Source organism: Prunus persica, chromosome G4 (genome assembly GCF_000346465.2).
Source record: "Prunus persica cultivar Lovell chromosome G4, Prunus_persica_NCBIv2, whole genome shotgun sequence".
Taxonomy (NCBI): Eukaryota; Viridiplantae; Streptophyta; class Magnoliopsida; order Rosales; family Rosaceae; genus Prunus; species Prunus persica.
Genome location: NC_034012.1, coordinates 24058095 through 24079404, shown reverse-complemented (window position 1 = coordinate 24079404; position 21310 = coordinate 24058095). Strand labels below are relative to the sequence as shown.

Here is a 21310-nt window from a genome sequence, read left to right as displayed (position 1 = left end):
TTGTTGACCGGGAGAGTCTTAATTGGAGCCCCCAAATTAGGTGTTAATTAAAACTAAGACATTTAAGTATTAATTGGACTAAAATATTTAGATATTATTTGGAGTTACTCGAAACAAACCACTTTGGATCAGTACTCGTCCCGATTTTTGAGTCTAAACTGACTTTTTTAGTTAACACAATTTTATTTTTGTTTTTATTCAACACGGTTCATCGATTCACCGGTTAAAATGCCAAACCCTAATTAAGACGGAGGGAACGGGTCAAGTTTTTAAGATAACCCAAGATGCTAAATGGGTCATGGTGCGGCGTCTCCTTAGAAGTCTCGCGATAAAAAGGAGAGGCTAGTGTAGTGTGCTCTGCCTCTTCTCTCCCCGAGTCAATACCAGCTGCTCCCATCGCCACCAGATTTCGCCATTTTTGTGCTCTCATTCAAGTAAGTCTTACATCTCGTTTCTTTTGTTTAATCTATAATTTTGGGTTTGTTCCTCACAAGTTGTTCACCTGCCTTTCTTTTTTGGCATTTGTTTTTCATAAGTTCGGGGTTTTCCCCTTTTTCATGAGATTGAACGACTTTGGTTTGTTTTTCATTTTCTTTATATACTTGTGATCCTTTAATTTTACTTTTTTGGTACTCAAGTCTGAGGATTTGTTACTTTTTGTACATAATCTCTAAATCTGATGTGAAATGTATGTTCTATGAGGACAAAACTTCGTGTGATTACTTGCTTCGTTTGTTTGCTTCTGTTTTGAGGTCATATGTGTCACTGTGTTCTATTGGAACTTTTATTATGAAAATTATAAACGGTTCAAATACAAAACCCAAGATTTATCCCACCAGAATCTGTCTTAGTGGTATAATTTGCTGAATACTTATTTGTCTACATTCAGTAATTTGTCAACCACAATCTGTTTATTCAATTTACTTTTATGCGAAGTGTGCGATTTGAAGTACTGCAAAACTGAAAACTTATTTAGCATTGTAATCATCCTTCTTAGACTTGGAACCTAATGTTGTAAAATTTGCGCGGTTATTGTCCGTGTTGTGTGCTCTACTTTTTCTGTTCAGTTTCATGTAGTTTGTATTGTAATGGTACTAGAATCATGTCTCTGTTGAACATTGCTCAACTACTTTTTCTAAAATCATATTTTGTGACGATAAGAAGTGATATTTGGAAGTTTTATTCTGTGGTAGTTATAGTTAGTGCATGTCAGATTTCTCTTCCTACATGTACTCTTATGAATGTGTTGCAGTGATAAGAAAGTAATTTTGCATTTATTTGTTATTGCTTGCCTTCATAACATGTTATAATTGTTTCTTGAACTTTGATGGCTAACACCAAAATTTATAAATAAATAAAAAAAGAAATAGGAGAAATGGTGTTACAGTGAAGAGACATTCTTTTTCTCTAGTTGCAGAAACTAACTGTTTGGTTAGACTATCATCACAGGCTAGACTATCCTAACTCTATTTTCTATTCATTTGGTATATTTATAATTATGAGATATTTATGAATTTGGATAGTATTTTATTATTCATTTTATTATGTGTTTTATGAGTATAGTTAATTAATATTTCCAACAGAAGATTGTTGGATTGGATTGTTTTCTGTTTTATTTAAATCATTTTTTAGTTTAGACTGCTATCATTCCTCTGACTAGGATTTGTTTAACGATTGTTAAAGGAGTCAGCCAAAAAGAAAGAGCATCGAAAGTAATGGCGACCAAGATATGCGTAGCGATTCGATCTTTTCATCACCCAAACCTTTTGTGGGGCCTTCCACCTTCCACACGGAGGATTGCATTGCCTGAATCACGAGTCTTATATACCGTGTTGCGATCACCTCATATTGATAAAAAGTCCAGAGAGCAGTTCAAAATGGAAATCAAGAAACAATATCTCGTCATAAAAACACAACCGCATGAATTGCAGAAGAAGTTCTTTTGGCTAAAGCGCCAACGTATATTTGGAGCTCAATATGAACTCCTATTTTCTTGCAAGACCCGCTTGGATAAGGAAAAACTGCAGGGATTGCTCTGAAGCAAGATCCTTGCATTGACCCTTCCCTGAACCAGAACCAGCATAGCGCCGCTGGTTGCTTCTGATTAACAACACAATATGAAGTGAGGGGAAAAGAGCACTTAAAATGATGCCCTAGTTTGGGTTGTGGTTTGGTGTTTTGAAAGTTTTGGGAGTTTAAAATGTGTTTTGATCGGATAGGATGATGGAGAACTGTTGTTGGTAACAGTGGGATTTGTTTAATTTATCTTTTTGGTTGATTGTCTTGTCTTTGTCCAAGTTAGAGAATGATTAGAGGTTGATGTAATGATCCAACACTTCAGCTTTTCTGCTTGGCTCCTTTCTAGAGCTGGTAAATTAATCCTTATTAACTCCAATATATCAGGCCTGGGACTTGCTAGGTTTTGTTCCTCTCAAGCTGTAGGCTAGTGCTATTGGTTTGGGTTTGGGAAGGAAGGACGGAAGGAAGGGTAGAAACGAAGAAACAAAGAAAGGAAGGGGTAGAAAAACAAAGAAACAAAGAAAGAGAGAACGTTTGTTTTGTTCATTTGCGGGCCAGATCATCAGGGATTCCAATAATTAATTAAGTACATCAATTCAAAGTAATGTCACCTTGTGTTCTTAATTTGATCATTTCATCCTCGGGTTTTCATCAATCTCCAGTAGTTTCTTATTCTAAATTGTGTTTTTTTTTTTTTTTTTTGAATTTTATTCCCGTAAATTAAATACAAATACTTCCTTCAAGTGAAATGAAAGCGTGAGGACAATATGAAAATATATATTTGGGAAATAAAAGGGAAAAAGAAAACACTTGAGAATTATATATATTTGTTGTGCGAAAACATTTCAAGACCTTGTCGTTAATGGACTATGCAACTGCCACACACAACCCACGCAAATATAAAGCTCACACACCAACTGAAAGTAAATACACACACAAAGAACACAAGAATTTATAGAGGTTCGACGTTGTGCTTACGTCCTCTTGGTGATCCCCAAGAAATTCGCTAGTATGACACAACCCCTTCAGTTACAATGAAGAACCCCCTTTGCTCTCTCACAAACCCTAGCTCTCTTTTCTCTCACCCTGGCTCAAACCCAATTTGATGCCCTTATTTTCTCTCTTGAACTCATTTTTAAATTCTTAGAGAAAGCCCTATCACTAAAATGACCATTTATAGACCATAGGACTTTAGTACAATGTTATAAGGAATAAGAAATTAACTCCTAGTCAAACTAGACCAAGAAACTTGCCTGAAACCTGCGTTTGGACCAAAACACGCCGGATTAGAATTACTGATGCGATTAATCGCTGGACCCTAACGATCGATCACTTCTTCACGTCGCGCACACCGGAGGTCACTGGACAAAAGCGATTATCGCTCAAAGTTTGGTGATCGATCAGTTTCTAGCCGAGCCTCCCTCTTCCTTCTTCCTTCGCATCCTTAAGGTAAGCCAACTCCAACAATATCTACTACTAGATTCTAGAATATCTTTAGCTTGACTTTTGGAAAGGGCAGGGCAGCACATTGCTACGTAGAACAGTTAAAAAGCAAGGGAATGTGTCATTGGCTTGGGGTATCTCTACAATTGCATCCCCCAGTATATGTAAAGTTAAGCGCATGAGAATGTGTCATTAGCTTTGCAGGTTTTCGTCTAGCCAAGTAGTCGATAATATGATCCTACCAGCTGGTTAATCTCCATTGCTTTCGGTTCTGGATCGTCCTTAATGCTTCCACATGTTCTATGGGAATTTTCCTATGTATCAACTAGTTCACAGCATACCCAAGTTTGTCCATGCATTGGCATGAATATTCTCTGCTCTGGGAGGATTTTGAAGAGAAGCTTGTCATGTCAGCCTCTGAGAAGCTCCTGACATTTATCCAAGCTAAGCTAGGCAGTTTTGATAATTTCAAATTTGTTATAAAAATAACCTGGAATATGTGCGAATATTGAGCTGCACGTAAAGTAGATGAGACATAGTATTTAACGAGGTTCGGCTATGCCTACGTCCCCGGAGAGCAGCAGTAGTAACTTTTCCACAATATAAAATAATATGGCTACAACTTTAGTGTTTACAACATGTGTGGCTCACTGAATTTTCTCTCTAGGAGAATTTCTCTCTGCTCTCTCTTTCCTCTTTCTTCCTTCTCTTCCTCTTGTCTCTTTCCTTTCCTCTCTTTCCTCTTTTCTCTTTCCCCTTCTTTCTTTCCTCTTCTCTCTTTCCTCTCTTCTCTCTTTCCTCTTCTTTGTTTCTTTTCGTTTTCCCTTTCTCTTCTGTCTTCTCTATCTTCCTTTGCAGGCAGAAGGATTGCCTATTTATAGGCATAATAAATGGCACCCGTGATGTTTCTATCCAATCATCTTCACTATTCACTATTCACCCGTGAATAAACTTATGCACCAAAGTCTACAAACAAATAGTAAGTGGGTAGCTAGCTCATATTATTATTTCACTTTTGAATGTTAAATGTGAACCTTCAAGCATTTTTTTTGCTTTTTTAGAGCCATGGCTGAGGGCTCTCCGGGGTTGGTCAGTAAGATATCGAGGGTTACCAAGCGTATAAGGCCGTCAGAAGATCTGAATGCAGATGGCGATGAGGAACTCACCCCAATGGTAAACCTAGAGCCGGCGGTCGACATGACTTCTGTGTCACCCCCTTTTTTAAAGAATGGCAGTTTTCGTGATAGACTTATGAACCAAGTGAACCTAACCAAAAACACTGGTATTGCTGTGGATTCTTTGGAGGTAGACTATGTAGATCTGACTGATGAAGATGATGTCGAGATATCACGTGGTACGCGGGGCCCAAGTATCCAATTTTCTGATCGAGCGATGACCCGTTTCTGCCAACCTTGGAAGAATGCCTTAATCATCAAGCTTTTGGGTCGCTCACACACCTACAACTACCTTCGTGACCGATTGCAACAAAAGTGGAATCTGAAGGGTCAATGGAAGCTCGCCGATCTCGTCAATGACTATTTTGTGGTCCAATTCGATCTGGAAGAGGATTTGAACTATGTTCTGACGGAAGGACCGTGGATTATCTCTGGGCAATACCTAACCCTCCAGAAATGGCGAACTGGGTTCTGCCCTGCTACAGCACACATCACCCGTATGGCAGCCTGGATCAGAGTATCCGCTATCCAATTGGAATGCTTTGATATCTGGGCTCTCAAGAGAATTGGTAATTTACTGGGTAAATTACTGAAAATTGATGCTCTCACCACAAGCCAGAACAGAGGTAAATTTGCTCGACTCTGTATTGAACTAGATATGACCAAGCCTCTGGATGCCTTTATACAGATCAATCAAATTTGGTATAACATTGAGTATGAAGGGCTGCCAGATATCTGCTATCATTGCGGACTATATGGACATAAAAGTGATAGCTGTACGCAAAGAAGGAAGCCTACTACAGAAATGCCTGAAGGGAATCAATCAGACCCAAGTGGGGAACAAGTGGGACAAGATACTAATATGGAAAAGGAAAGTGGTGAAGAGGTAGTGGAGAACTTGAGGGGCCCGTGGATGAACATTCCACCTAGAAGGAAAACCACGACTGGTGCAAAAATTTGGGGTGGGGGAAGTAACAGCCTTAAGCCCCATGGCTCTCGTTTTGATGCTCTCGAGAAGATTTCTGAAGAGTTTGGAACAGAAACCGCGGAGGCATTTGTCGATGTCATCCCAACTAATAAGGTGACCAATAAGATTAATTATGATGCTGGGGTGAAAATATAGACCAAGTCTAACAAAACTAAAGGTGGAGGTAGACCGGCTATGAAAGATATCTCAAACAGGAGTATGGCTTCAAGTTCCAGAGGGGCTACTGATCAGCAAAAAAAAGTGAATCCTAAAGACAATACTCAGACTGTAAAATCGAACAAAGGAAAGCTTAACTCAAGCGTGTTGCATCCTTCTGATGCGGTGTCAGTATGTGATAAGTCTGGTGAATGGGTGAGAAACCAGAACGTTCAATCTACTAAAGGGGATTTTATCTTTGGACACCAACCCCCAAATATTACCGGTGGGCATGATATATTGGTCAATGAGAGGGTAGCTGATAAATTGTTTGAAGCTTTAGCCTCTGATGCAACTGATAGTTTCTGTCCAGTGGAAGGCATGGACGTTGCTGAAGGCCAAGATCACACCATTGGCAAAGAAGGGGTAAATCCTGTTGGTTTGCCTGATAGAGGTATGCCTCTTGGTCTCTAATGGATGGGTTTAGCCCCTAGGTTATCTGCAATATCAACAATCTTTTATGGATATTTTATGCTGGAACGCTAGAGGTGCATCAAGTACCAAATTCAAAGTGAATATGATGGAGCTGATTAAAATTCATTCTATTGATATTTTGTTTGTTTGTGAACCTAGAATTGGAGGAGATAAGGCCCTTAAAATGGTCAAATCTTTGGGTTTCTCGAATTTTGAAGTGGTGGATCCTATTGGTTTTTCTAGAGGTCTGTGGCTTCTCTGGAATGCTAATAAAGTGAAGGTTGAAATTATTGGTACCTCGGACCAAACTATTTCCGCGTATGTCTCTTGGTCTGGTCGTAGCCCTTGGATCTTTACTGGAGTATATGCTAATCCTTGTTCCACCAAAACAGCAAAATTATGGGAGTACTTGAATTTTGTTGCTGACTGTCACCAAATGCCTTGGCTTATTGCTGGAGGTTTTAATGACATGCTCAAAACAGATGAGAAAATGGGGGGAACCTCATTACACCGGCTCAGGGGTTTTAAAAAGTGGTTTGATGAGAATAACATGATTGACTTAGGCTTTTCTGGCCCTAAGTTCACTTGGACTAATAACAGAGTCTTTGAACGACTTGATAGAGCAGTGTGTAATATGCAGTGGAGGCAACAGTTTTCCGAGGCCTTTGTTCAACATCTCCCTTGGACAAAATCCGACCATTGTCCCATCAAAATTTGTTTGAAGTCTCGCATTGTGTCTTGCCCAAATCGAAGACCCTTCAGGTTTGAAGCGATGTGGTTAAAGCATGACCAGTTCCATGATTTTATTTCGCAGCAATGGGATCAAGGGTCTGGCTCGGCCCTTGCGAAGTCTCGTAGTTTGGTGGAACCCCTAAAGCATTGGAACCTTGCTGTTTTTGGCCACCTGAAGCAAAGAAAAGCTCGTTTACTCGCTCGTCTCATTGGTATCCAACGAGTTTTGTGCCATAGACCTAATAGATTTCTCACCATTCTGGAGGAATCTCTCTCGACTGAATACAATATCATTTTAGACCAAGAAGCCTTGTTTTGGCAGCAAAAATCACGGGTCAAATGGCTACAAGAGGGTGACCGAAATACTAAGTTTTTCCACATCTCCACTATTGTCCGAAGACGCAGGAACAAAATTGAAAAGCTGATGAACAGTGCTGGAGCTTGGGTAGAGAATGCTATTGAGCTAAAGGATTTAGCAGTGGACTACTTCATGGGGCTTTTCTGTTCGAACCAGCCGAATAACGCCAATTCTCCCATGCCTAAGCTGTTCCCCAGCCTAAGGGAGGACGAGCTCAACCCCTTAGTGGCTAGTATTGATATCAATGAGGTCAAGGAAAGTCTTTTCAATATTGGTAGCCTGAAAACCCCGGGAGTGGATGGGTTTCCTGCTTGCTTCTATCAAAATCAATGGCAGCTTTGTGGTAATGATATTTTCGACCTTGTCACCGAAGCGTTCAAGGAATGGCGAATCCCCGAAGGTTTGAATGCCACTTTGGTAACTCTCATCCCGAAAATAGATAACCCTATGTCTATGATGCATTTTAGACCAATTAGTCTTTGCTGCACTTTGTACAAGGTAATTTCTAAAGTGATCGTGGCCAGATTGAGACCTCTTTTGGCTAAGCTTGTTAGTCCTCATCAGGTAAGCTTTATACCAGGTAGGAATTTATCTGATAATATCCTGATCGCTCAGGAGCTCATGTTTAAATTCAGAAATACTAAAGGGAAAAAAGGTTTTATTGCTTGGAAGATTGACCTTTCTAAAGCCTATGACAGATTAAACTGGAGCTTTATCATGACAGTTCTTAAGGAAGTCGGTTTACCTGAAAATCTCATACAGTTGATCATTCATTGTGTTTCTTCTGTTACTTATCAAGTCTGCGTCAATGGGGAGCTCACCGAGATTTTCACCCCCAAGAATGGCATCCGCCAGGGAGACCCCCTCTCCCCTTACCTCTTCGTTCTTTGCATGGAGAAGTTTTCTCACCTCATTGTGGAAGCTGTGAAGAATCTCAATTGGAAACCTGTGAAATCCTCCCAGGGTGGCCCTTTTGTCTCCCATCTGTTCTTTGCTGATGATTTGATTCTCTTTGCAGAAGCTACTCCCCGACAAGCTCATATTATGAAGAAGTGTCTAGATGAATTCTGTAGAGCCTCGGGCCAAGTTGTCAATTTTGAGAAATCGGCGATTTATTGTTCCCCTAATATTAGCAAGGAATTAGCATCTGATATCAGTCACATTTGTGGTTCCCCTCTCACGAATAACTTGGGTAAGTACCTGGGGATGCCCTTACTTCACTCTCGGGTAACCAAGACTACCTACAACAACCTAGTTGACAAAGTGCATGCCAGACTTGCTTCCTGGAAAAGCAGAGTCCTCTCTTCTGCAGGTAGAGCAACTCTAATCCAAGCCGTCACCTCTGCTATTCCTGTTTTTGCCATGCAAACTGCCAAGCTGCCCATGAGCATATGTGATGAGCTGGATAAATTAAACCGCAATTTCTTTTGGGGAGGTAGTGACAAAAAGACTAAGGTTCATCTTTGTCAGTGGGATCTGTTGTGCAGACCTAAGAGTAAAGGGGGTCTGGGCTTCAAAAAAACTCATGATATGAACAAAGCCCTGCTAGCTAAAACTGGTTGGAGACTTTTAAAAAAGGATGAGGGTTTATGGGCCCAGATTTTTGAGAAAAAATACCTAAGGGGTCACTCCCCTTGTGATCCCAATTTACTTCTCAAACAAAATTGCTCTCCCACCTGGAAAGGTATTGTGTTTGGCTCTCAACTTCTGGAGAAAGGTCTGATCTGGAGGCTTGGGAAAGGGGACAATGTTAACTTTTGGAAGGATAAGTGGATTGCCGATGAAGCTCTTATTCATATGGTGGAGGTTAGGCCTGACTCTAGTATGGACACTATGGTATCTGACTTTTTGATGGATGGTTGGTGGGATATTGAAAAGCTAAGAAGAGTGCTCCCTGAAGACTGGGTGCAGAAAATTATTGGTTGCCCTGCTGACTTGGGGGGTACTATGGAGGATTGTCAAATTTGGCAAACTACTTCTAATGGTCTTTTTTCTGTCAAGTCTGCTTATAACTTGCTCTTTTCAGGGATGGAGTGGTTGAACCCCTGGTGGAAAGTCCTTTGGAAACTCAAATTACCCCCGAAGATTCTTTTCTTCTTCTGGCTAGCGTATCAAGGAAAAATCATGTCCAATGAGCAGCGTGCCCGTAGGCTTTTCATTGGTGACCCTGCTTGTTGCATTTGTGATTGGCATTCGGAATCTACTTTACATATTCTTAGGGACTGCACTAGAGCTAAAAGGGTGTGGAACCTTTTTTTGAACTGTAATCAGGATGTTCCTTTTTTCCACGCTGAGCTACACCCCTGGCTGCTCAGCAACTTTTGCTCTAAGAATATGTTCCTGCAGATCCCTTGGAAAACTCTTTTTGGTGTCATCTGCTGGCACCTCTGGAAATGGAGAAATGAATTTATTTTCAAAAATAAGGATGATTTACCTTTTAATCCTAGAGAGCTGATTCTGTCTGCTACCAAGGAGTGGATCAAGGCCTCTACTATTAAAAAGAAGGAAAACGCTAATTCTCAAGGGGTGTATGCGTAATTTAAACGTTTTATAAAAGAGTAAAAAAAAAAAGGCATTAAAGCTAAATGTGGATGGTTCTCTCATGAGAAGTTCGGGGTCCATTGGAGTTGGAGGTGTTATCAGAGATCACCTGGGTAACTGGATTGGTGGTTTCGCTGTCAACCTGGGGAAAGGACAAATCCTTGAAGCTGAGCTGTGGGGTTTATTTTTTGGTCTACAAAGAAGCAATTCCAAAAATGCGTGGGCAAGGGCTACTAAACCAGCCCAAAATAAGGGTAAGGAAAAGGAGGACAAAAGGATTGTTAAAAATTCGATGACGGGGGTAAGAGAAGCAGAGTGACATCAATTGAGCTGGAGGGCCATCTGCTGGAGAAGTGTTTTCTTCTGGGATGCATTGATGATGCCTTTGCATTCGGCATCTAATAAAACCTCCGCCATAATTGCAGCCGCATGCCCTCTCGGCTCTTCTGAAGCTCTCCTCAACATGAACATCTGAAAATGCAATAACAAGAAGAAAAGAAAAATATTCAAGATTCATTATCTACCAATTTCATTTTTGGTTTTAAATTTTTCCCAACATGAAGCCAGACTGAGCAATTAATGGAGTAAAATAGAACTATCCATGCTTACATCTCCTACCAGCATGCATGAAAACATATGCAGATAGTGTGAAACCTACCACATGCATGCATATACATCTTGCAATTAAAATAAATTAGACTGTTGCGCAAGAATATGGAATCCGTTCAAACCATGAGAGCCCAGCCCTCCCAACAGGTTATACTGAATGTGAATAATACCATATATATTTATATATCCATAGGTGCACACACACACACACAAGGGTTGACATCACAACCGCTCAAGCAGCCATTCAATTTTCTTAGCAGCATTTTCCCCTTTTTCTTTTTTTATCTTTTAAATTTAGAGTTTCCCGATTACTTTAAGGTGTATGTAGCGATTAGGGTTTAATGCCTGAAACTTAAAACCTAAACCCTCAACTCTCAACCCTAAACATAATCATTTAACACACTAAGAAAGAAAAAGCCAAAAAACTGTATCAAACATACTAAACAATGAACAAGTTATGCATCTCTAACAAATCCTAGATGATCAAGCATATTTATGTGCCTCAAAATACATTATCAAAGGGGTCTTCAAATCATACCTGCCCATGATGTGTGATCTCTAAGCAGCCAGGTTGTTGTATAAATGGCTCTCCATCTATTTGGACCGGGAAAGGACTGGAGGCATGTATTCTTATGACTTTCCCTTGGGCTAGTCTCCTAGCATGTGAAAGTCCAACCTGTACAGCAAAACAAGAACAAAATAGTAAGCAGACGTTTAAGATTGGAACCAAAAAAACAAAAAGGAAAAACAGAAAAAGGATACAAATGTGAATCTCAACAATATTTCACCCAAAAAAAAAAAAAATTATCACTTAGTATTAAGAGGCTAAATATATTTATAATGGCTTTAAACGATGCATAATATGGTGCTTCACTCTGCAATACGGTTGTTTCAGTACACTACTAATCATGCTCTGTTAATGATGCATACTACACAGTAATTCGAGATACAGGCCATAAGGCCAAAAACTGCATTCCCCATATTATCAAGCTGAAGGAAGGCTGGACAATGTACACCTCTGAAAGTCACCATGAAGGAGGGAAATCTTTATATCAAGCTGATAAAAGTCCAAGAATTACTAAAAAAACAGAAAGGACAAATTGGACAAATTTTAGATGAGCGACAGAGAATGTCCCCAGAAAAATCAACATCAGACTCAGCATGGAAGGACAAAATTTGTTTGACAACTCTTCACTTTTTCTTTTCAGCCCCTCTAGTGCAATTTGGAAGGGAAAAAACTTCTTAAGGTATGGGTGAATTATATCTCATGGGGGGATGAATACTCGTGGTCAGTGTGATATGGAAAAATGCTGCTGAAACTTCAGATCACCCGCTGCTCCATTGCCCCATTGCGTTGTCCTTGTGGAGAAGATTGTTTAGGAACACCCAATTGAATTGGTACTCCAGCTTCTTGTGCTACGTTATTGGGTGAGAGGTGTAATTTCTATGGTGGAAAAAAAAAGAAAAAAGAGGGGTATATTGCTAGGGAGATGTTCTGTGAAGCAATCTTTTGGGTGGTGTGGATGGAGAGAAATAGAAGGATCTTTGCGGGTGTAAGGTATGAGGAAGTGGACCTGTTGTGGAATAGAATTCGTTTTGGGCGTATCTTCAGAGATTGGGGATAGTTCTTTTCAGGCTTCATTTGATGATTGGAGTGCTGCTGTATTTTAGATTCAGTAATGGAACGTTAGGATGCTTTAACTGTGCCGCTGTTGTAGTTGAGTAGTGTAGCTTGTCAAGTAGACAACTTCTCTGTTTTGTAGTGTTTCTTTATTAAGGAAATCATGTTGAAAAATAAGAAAAGGTGGGACTTATTTCAGAAAATAAAAGGATAAAAACAATAAACAAGGCAATACCCAGTTTTAGATTCAAATCAAATCCATTCAAACTACCACATTAGGGTTGCATCGAAATAAAGTCGTAGATAATACTGGACCTGAAACTTGAATTCATCGTTGGGGCTCTCTTGATAGGATTTGATTGTTAACAACTGGATATTGATACCAAGTTTTTTGTATTTTATTACGGGGAAAAAGCTTCTAGTCTAGCTTAACATATAAGGAAAAAGAAAATAAATGGAAAAACCAAACTATTCCACGAGAATGCATGTGTAAGACTTTCTTTTCGTGTTTCATTTTTTGGTAAAGCTTCCATGGCAGAAAACACTCAAACATAAAAATAGAAAATATACAAATTTCACAAACCTGAAGTTTGCCAAGGTGCCAAGCTCCACATACGCATACAACTTCAAGCATTTTATCATGCATGGACTGAAGACTGAAGTCATCATCATGCTCAATATCGTTTTGCCAAAGATTTACTCCACCCATGTAGCTGCCAATGTTGAGTACGATTAGACCCTCTGAATCCTGGAAGCAGAAGAAGAAAAAATATGACTAAAGGGCGTCACTTCAAACATGAAAGAAAACAGCTTAAAACAGAAAAACACAATTATGATTAGGGTGGTGATTTTCCCACTCCCCTTTATCCAGCTACACTCCCTTTTATTTTTTAATACTTTTTACTATAAGATAAAAGGGAGTGTAATTGAACAAAAGAGGAGTGAGAACATACAATTTTAAAAAAATGGAGTGTAAGTTGATAAAAAGGGAGTGGGAAAATCAGTGCACCTTTGGAATATCTATGTCTTTCCCATCAACTTCAAGCCAAACTTGCCAAGGAAGGTCAGCACAAGTTCGGTCCATTATATCTCTGGCACCTTCTTTAGCGTATCGTAATTTATTCACAAACTGTTCATAGAGCAATCATCAGTGAAGCCAAAATCACACAGAGCAAATAAAAGATAGCAGTCTTTCTCTTAAATATTAGGTTATAACTCTCACAAATTAGAAAATGTGCCGTTTAACCAAAAGCAATTCCACATCTGAAACTCAGAACTGAGTAGCAAACAATAATAACTTGAAAGAAAGAAAAAAAATTATTCATATTGCCCTTCTTGTTTGAATACTCATGGTTGTGGTCAAGAGAATGATAACCGAGTTCAGCCAAAAGTTTTATAATAATATTAAATTCCAGCCAATTATTAGTTAAAGGCACAAAAAAACTTGGATTCCTAGTCCAACAAATTTGGGATCATTGTGTTTAATTTCAGTTTTCCTCTCTTTCTAATCAAAGATTAAAAAAAAAAATTAAAAGAGAGAGGCAGAAATGAGGGATGAAAATGAGCATTGAGAGAGATAAGAAAGATATGAGAGCGTGCACAGAGAACTAAAACTTACAACTATTTTTAAATTGTTTATAGTTTACAGTTTTTATATTATAAACCATTCGCATTTTTATTTTTCGCTCTCTCATTGACATCCATCATCTCTCTTCTCACGTTTATCTCATTTTTTCTTCTCTATCTTTAGTTAAAGCAAAAAAACGAAAAAGAAACATATCATTATGTGAGCCCTTGATAACTCAACTTGTAGCCTTCTGTAATTGTTAATTGAAAAATCGCAAAATTAAAAAGGCTATACACATGTGAGATAAAAAAACTGTAAAAGGGAAAGTGTCACAAAACCCATCATTAAACAATTACACAAAACCCAAAGAGAGGAATACAGGTACCTGACTACTGAACTTCTCAGGATTTATTTCCCGAGTTACATGAAATTCATATGCAACCTTTGCATCACATCCAATACCTTTCAAAGACAATGAGAAAAAGGTCAAACACATCCCACAAACCATAACTAGATAGTAGCACATTCAGAGAAATACCTAAATAGTTCATCATGAACTTAGACTGCACTTTATTCGGATCAGCTTCTGATTTGATGTTTACCTTCCAGCGATCTAACATTGTAACTGCAGCATGGTTAATTTCATGCAACAGCGTGGTTAAGCCACCTTGTCCATCAACCGTCGAGAAGCCTCTTCCCCATTGCAATACCCTTGACAAATCATTTCCTGTGCCAAGGGGGAGAATAGCAACAGGTGGGGGTGATTCAAATTTATGCCTCTCAATCACATCAAGGACCCATGCAACAGTGCCATCTCCTCCACATACCAAAACTCTAAAATAATGCACATGATTGAACAATTCCAAACCCACCTCAGGCCCTTGGGAAGAACTCAGTTCAAAAACCTGCAATTTCAAAATAGAGCTCAGCTAATTATCTATAAACCATAATATCCTGAGTGCAAAACCATTTCTAGCACATCCAGGATCCATCTCAATCATTGAATTCAAATATTGGTGATTTACTGAGGGAATATCTACTACTAACATTATGCTCTTGAATAAGCAATGCAGAAGATTTGAACTGCTAAATAACCATGGAAATAAATTACCTGCACCTAAGGTGGGGAAAACTACAAAATCTTGAATCCAACTTGTACTCCTAGCAAGGGGGAAAATTTTATCATTTTGCACTTTCCTCCCTTATGACTATTTTAATCCTCACATCAAGTTATTTATGTTTTCTTCTATGCTTTTCTGTTTGTGGGAAATCAAAGGAAAAGGAAGAGCGAAGGCGGGGTGTAATAGGTCCATTCAGCCTAGGATGAGAGCATGTAAGCTTTAATGTTTCAAGAATGAGGAATGAATAAGATGCCAAAATAAAATACAGGTAAGGTCCCACCACTCCCCACTCTCCCAATCCCAAAAATTCATCCAATGAATATCTTTTTTGCCTCTCCTCCCACATAAAGTTGCCAGATATCCTACTACTGGGAACAGTGCTGCAAATCACATCTCTGGATTAATATATGGAAATTTAATTTTGTACTAATGCAGCTATTTTTATTGTTTGATGTTCATGTATCTAATCGTTTACGCATTTATGCCATCTTATATCTATATGCTTCAATTTGTGCACAAACAACAGGAGGTATGCAAGTGGGCTTAGGATTACTGTGATTAGCATGAAGAAGGGTTAAGTTCCTCCTGAAACTTATCCATTCATTTAGAAATAACTAACTTGAAAAAACAAGCATACAAACTACAGCGCAAATTACGAGCTGTAACACAGCAGGATAACATTAAACATCAATGATCACCTTTTGTTTCCAGCCTAAAACAATGTACAGTAATAATTCATCATAGTGACTGAGGCTGAAAAGGCACAAACATTACCTGCACAGGATTCAATAGCATGTTCAGCCTTCTCCTTAGAGAAGCCCCATGTTGACCTCCACTCTTTGCATTAATAAAGACCAAAAGAGGTCTTGCATCATGTGGCAAATCAACCAGTTTATATTTCTTAATTTGCCCACGGGTGACAGTTCCACCCTTTCCTTGCATAAACCCATTATGGTTGCTCTTAACAATCAGTTCCTTATCATCCTTCTTCAAGTAGTCAAAACTCTTCTCACTACGGGATTTCTTTATACCAGTAAATCCATTGAACACATACTCCACAGGTGCATCAGTGGCTAAGTTACCATTAGCTGACTGACCATTACCATGCTTACAATGGCGGCGCTTTCTTCTATTCTGGGGACGAACAGATGAGGTTAGCATTTCATCTGTGTATGAACTTAGCATTCCACCTCCATTATAGTGGCCAACTTCTTTCACACACAAAGGAGAAATAATAATTCTCCTAAGAGTACCAAAATCGCAAGCATCACCACATTCTTTTGCCATTTTGTTGTGACATCTGACATGTATGAGGCGCTGACACCATAGGCAATGCCATGTAGGAGAAGCATCAAGGAGAGGAACACCACATGGCTCCTCACAATAAAAACAGAAGGCCGAGATCTCCGGATTATCATGCACATTAACCCATCTTTCGGACCAGTGGTGTCGGACATGGGTAAAACCAGCTTGTGCCACGCACTTGCAATCCCTTACTGCGTACTGAGAACAATAGAAATGAGCTGCTACACCACAAACAGAGCAGCGATGAACAGGAGTGCGATAAGAGGCTTTTGTTCCTAGGTTATGAAGAAACACCAAGGAAGTCAAGCAAACACAACAAGTGGATGGCTGTTCACCATTAGTCATATCTTCGATCCACGTATGATGTGATAAAGGGACTTTTAGCTTCTTCCAGACTTCTTTCTTTGCTCTAGCTGCAGCTTTAACCCAATTTAGAGATGTCCTTTTCTGCCATTTAAGAAATGCAAAGATGATGGCTAGAAGCCCAAATGACCCAGTGACCAGCCATCCCAAAAGAAATGGACCATACCCATCCAAGCTAGTCGCTACCCTTGCAAGTGAAATGCCCAAATCAACCATCATGACCTAGTTGTTCACTTCCAGTATCGTTTCTTGTCCCAGATTACAATACCGTTCCTTTTCCAGGATTAAAAACTTGAAATTTCTCGGCAACATAAAGATTATGTATATGAAACCTGATTGTGAAATGAATTCATGTAGGAGAAAGGAAAGGATTAGCATGCACAGAACAGACCAATTAAACAAGGCAATAATTAAATTTGACCTGCCTAAGAGTCTAACAGAATGGGAGAAGGTGGGCATGCGAGCGAGGGAAATCATTGTAAGGCATTCTAGAAGTATAAAATTATAGACGAATAAGATAATACAAAACGATAACATGACAACAATTTCGAGGCTCAAGGTAAGCTTGTTGCTCAGGATCAAAAGCAAAACAAAGAGGACAAACTAATGATCAACGTTACTTCTCAAATAAGCTTACAACAAGAGCACTAATAAATCTATCTATCTATCTTCTGAGTTGCCTAACATCCTTGTACAATAGCTGAACCACAGGAATTTCATCTGTTCAAATTCATGTGTTATAGTTTTAGCTATAGCATGGATTAAATGAAGAATGTTCAAATTCTCCCTGACGAATGTTCAAATTCTCCATGACGAATGTTCAAATTTCATGTGTTTTAATTTTGCCATAACAATAACAACAGATAATAATAATAATAAAAAGTCTTCAATGTGCTACATCAACAAATTCAAACAAAAAATAAAACCTTTCAGCATAATGAAAACATGAAACGATCAAATGTCAACAAATTCCATAGAGAAAGAGTGCGATCTAGAGCTGGAGGATGCAATTTAAATAAATCCAAACTAGATCTGCAAAATGAAAATACCTCAAGAGGATGAACAGAAACCCTAGGAATTGAGAAAGTGAACGTGCGAGCCAGCGAACGAGCGAAAGAACGAGAGAGGACTTTCGAGCTTGCGGAAATTTTGGTCGAAAATCAAAATAATTAATAATTACAAATAATATGATTTAGAAAATAATAATTTTAATTTCATTCAGAGAAGACATGTTACGATCAAAGGAAGACGAAAAGGAGGAGGAGAGAGAGAAAAAAAAGGGCGGGATTTTCATTTTTGCCTACGCAACGAACACGGCCTACCTTTGCCTTTGCCGTAGGCCGTAGTAAATGCGCGTGTGTGGGTGGGTCCCCCAACTTACGGAAAGGTCCTTGGTTTTGTTTTGCTTCTACTTAAAATTACCCGCCTCTTCCCTTTGAGTTTCACGCCCTACTCCCCATAACTTGAATCTCTACGGTCGGATTCAAGTTTCACGCCTACTCTTACAATATTTTGGTACCACAATTTAATACTATGTGATGTGGCATATAACATGTCATTGATTATATCATTAATTTTAATACTGTATAATGTGGCATATGACCAGTGGCGGACCTATTAAGGCGCAAGGAGGTGCTGCACCTCCTTTCGCTAGAAAAACCATTGTAGGTGCTTCAAATTGTCTCTTTGCTCAACCGGTGTACAGATTACTTTATTTCCATTTTCAACATTTAAGTAATCTTAAGTTTACAATATAAATAAGGAAGTATCCCACATTTGGATTCAAATAAAAATACTAGAAAATCAAATTCCCACCAAATCAAAATATGAAAAATCGGTTTTAGTACAAAATACGATTTAGGCTAAAAATGATGGCTCATTAAGTCAATATATACTTCATACTAAAATTCCATAAAATCAAATTTTCTTATTTGATGTGTAAGGAATAAAAGCCGCCAAAAATTATCTTGAGAAAATGATTATTCCGAAAAACCATTTTTCATACTTAGTCAATATTGCACCTCTGCTAAAAAATTTCTAGGTCCGCCAGTGCACATGACATATCAATCCAAGAAGCAATGCTTTTGATTTCAAATCGAAGTCCATAATGTCATCGGTTGTGAGTGGTACTGTAATCTCATCAATCTCTTTCTTGTATTGAAGATATGCATAATGAACTCAGAACTATGTGTATATATATCTTTCCATGAAGGAAATCATGTTGACTAAGAGGCTATGATGACAGTAGCTGTGTGGTGGTGGTGGTGGTGGTATGGCAACGGTGGATGATGGTGTTTCAAATGATTAATGAATTAAATTATAAAATTTGAGTAAATTAAAACTGATGAAAAATAAGAACACTTAAAATTGAAATTAAGTGATGTGGTGGCATGTACAAGTAAGGTGCCACATCATGTGGTATATAATTGTGGTATAAAAATATGGTAAGAGTAGCATTACTTATTAAGGGGTCATTCGATTACATTTTCACGTCCTCGTTTTCATTTTTTTATCCAAAACACGTTCAGTATGTCATTTTCCAAATCACTAAAATTCATTTTTTGAAAACAAATTCAAACTCAAGTACAAAAATTGAAAACTCGAAATTATCGTTTTCATTTTCTACCCAACTCACTCTTCTCCTTCCCAAAACTCACAATTCGAGCCCAACTATAATACTAGGGTGAATTTGGTTCGGAAACCAACCCGAGCGAGGAAAGCCGACTACCGAATCAGATAGAAGCAGATCGCCTATTCAGAGACAGATATTAGGGCCAAAGTTCTCGGTTGCCGAGATTCGATTTGACCGAGACTTTTGATCGAAACGGTTCAACCCTAATCTGTACGTTGCAAACATGGTTATGGGTCCTAATTTTAAGGACTTTAGGCCTAGTTTTTATGAATCAGGTTGGGCTTGTTCTAAGCAGTTCCCTTCAAAAGTATATCAACTTAAAACAAACATTATCCAATGAATTTAAATATGGGCAGTTCCTAAACAACTTATAAATAACCTAATTAACAAATTAAAGTACTTTGAAACAATTCAAAGTTCAAAATTACAACACAAACAAATAATGAAAAACATGGGCAGTTCAAGATTAAATACAAACTCCACCTAAACTAAGAAATGAAAGTTAAACAAGCCAAACTTCATAAATTCTAATTAAATACAATCCAGCAGTAAAATAAATTTTATCAAACTAGAAATTCAAATTAAAAAATTGAAGAAGCATAATAGTACATGCAAAAAACAATTAAAGAAGCTTCTTCTTGTCACATGAGTAGGCATATTCTACAAAAACGAGGTGGTAGAAGAGTTGTAGTTGTGGTAGAAGCTTGTGTATTAGAGGACACCACAAAAAAAAATAGAATAATTATTCAAATTAATGAAAACATAAGCTGAAGCTTGTGTATTAGAGGACATTTAAAACTGCCCCCAATATTTATTAAATTTCATATTGAACCAACCACCCATTGCATTATAGGAGCATCCGTCATTTTCTTCTCAATTTCAACTTGTAGGCCAACCAACTCGGTAAAAATTAGATTAGATGTTACCGTTTTGGTTGCACTAAGCTGGAGGGTTGTCTCATAAACTTGTTAAGGAAATGCACAAACATTTATTGTTAGAAATATTCCCTAAAGACAAACATGTGATGTTGCTTTCTGGATATTTCACCATCGCTAATGGGCAAGATCGTTGTTTTCAACCATGATATTTGGTCTATTATCATAAAAATAAAACAACAAGTCCTTGGAATATGAAATAGTATGAGAGTTATGTAATGAGATTGGATATAAGGAGACCTCTCATACTTCTACATCATTTCCTAAACGTTCCGGTTAATACTATATCTACTCAATTGGGAGAATGAATAGTCCCAAGTCATTGCGTGTAGAGACACTAAGATAAGTGTGTAGCTGCTTATAGGGACAAGTACATTGAACACGATCGAACCACGAGTTCTAGGATGGAAGTCTTACTCACATGCCAAACTAGAACTCATAGTTGCAATAGTACAAACTAGTCCTCACACCTGAGATATCATAGTTGCCTTGTGGACGAGTATTTTGTCTTTGATATCACTATACAACCATTGAAAGAAAAATGATTCGAATGTTATTTTCAGGATTCTCGACAAGCTCACAGAGGCAAGTGAATGTACAACAATGGATCTTTGCTCTCAGTGAAGAGAGAGAATGCTCTAAAGATATGATTGGAATCTTTGCAAAGTATTGTATATGATTAGAAAAGAAGTTTTTAAACATAACCAATGTAATCATATAAGTGGAAAATTCATATTAGTGTTTTGAGAAAAGTATCCATACCCTAACAATATGAATTAGGAGCACTTTAATAGAGAAGCACACAATTGCACGACAATTCCAATTTGAATAGGTTCTTCACCTTTTCTAATTAGTGTGGATAGCCATGACATGCTGCTAGGCATTAACCATGGGTTGTGGAAGTCTTGTAAGGTACAATTATAATTGGTCTTCGCTAATAGGAAGAATTAAATGGTGGGATTTAATTCACAATCAACTCAGAGGAGTTAAGACAACCCACTACCTCACTAAAAGGAATCTACGAATCGCACACAGAAAAATGTAGTTAGAAGGACAAATGAAGAACGAGAAACTTGAGAAATATATGAAGAAGATGAGATGTTGAAAGTCAACGGTCAAAGTCAACGTCAACATGTTTGACCAAGTCAAGATATTTAGACTAAGGATATGACTTAATGGTTAAATCACAAATCATAATTAGAATGTTAACTGATAATAATCAAAATCAAACCAATGATGAAATTCTAGAATCATTCTTTACCTTGATTTTAACAAGTTATATAATTTAATAT

The 21310-nt window shown here is 38.2% G+C and overlaps 1 protein-coding gene and 1 long non-coding RNA gene across 3 annotated transcripts; one reads left to right on the top strand and one right to left on the bottom strand.

Annotated features, from left to right (window-relative positions):
• On the top strand, positions 226-2399 carry LOC18780369. The gene is made up of 2 exons (XR_002271100.1): positions 226-434; positions 1684-2399. It is a non-coding gene; the product is annotated as an uncharacterized LOC18780369 (long non-coding RNA).
• LOC18779616 (diacylglycerol kinase 2) lies at positions 10058-17758 on the bottom strand. Of its 2 annotated transcripts, none has more exons than XM_007213560.2 (8): positions 17501-17758; positions 15558-16783; positions 14201-14567; positions 14048-14124; positions 13105-13224; positions 12679-12843; positions 11013-11150; positions 10058-10336 (listed from the first exon to the last, which is right to left on the bottom strand). In XM_007213560.2, exons 2-8 carry the CDS (start codon positions 16668-16670, stop codon positions 10187-10189), a joined length of 2130 nt encoding a protein of 709 aa, XP_007213622.1. In that variant the 5' UTR covers positions 16671-16783; positions 17501-17758; the 3' UTR covers positions 10058-10186. The 2 variants fall into 2 exon arrangements, with proteins under 2 accessions (XP_007213622.1, XP_020417085.1); XM_020561496.1 differs by lacking the exon at positions 17501-17758 and adding an exon at positions 17378-17479.

Bases quoted from the DNA above. Each gene is read 5' to 3' on its own strand.
- LOC18779616 (XM_007213560.2), bottom strand. From the start codon at position 16,670: ATGATGGTTGATTTGGGCATTTCACTTGCAAGGGTAGCGACTAGCTTG. The intron at 14,568-15,557 runs GTAATGTTTGTG...TTGAAATTGCAG, and splicing joins TGCTATTGAATCCTGTGCAG to GTTTTTGAACTGAGTTCTTC. The intron at 10,337-11,012 runs GTATGATTTGAA...TTGCATTTTCAG, and splicing joins AGATCACACATCATGGGCAG to ATGTTCATGTTGAGGAGAGC.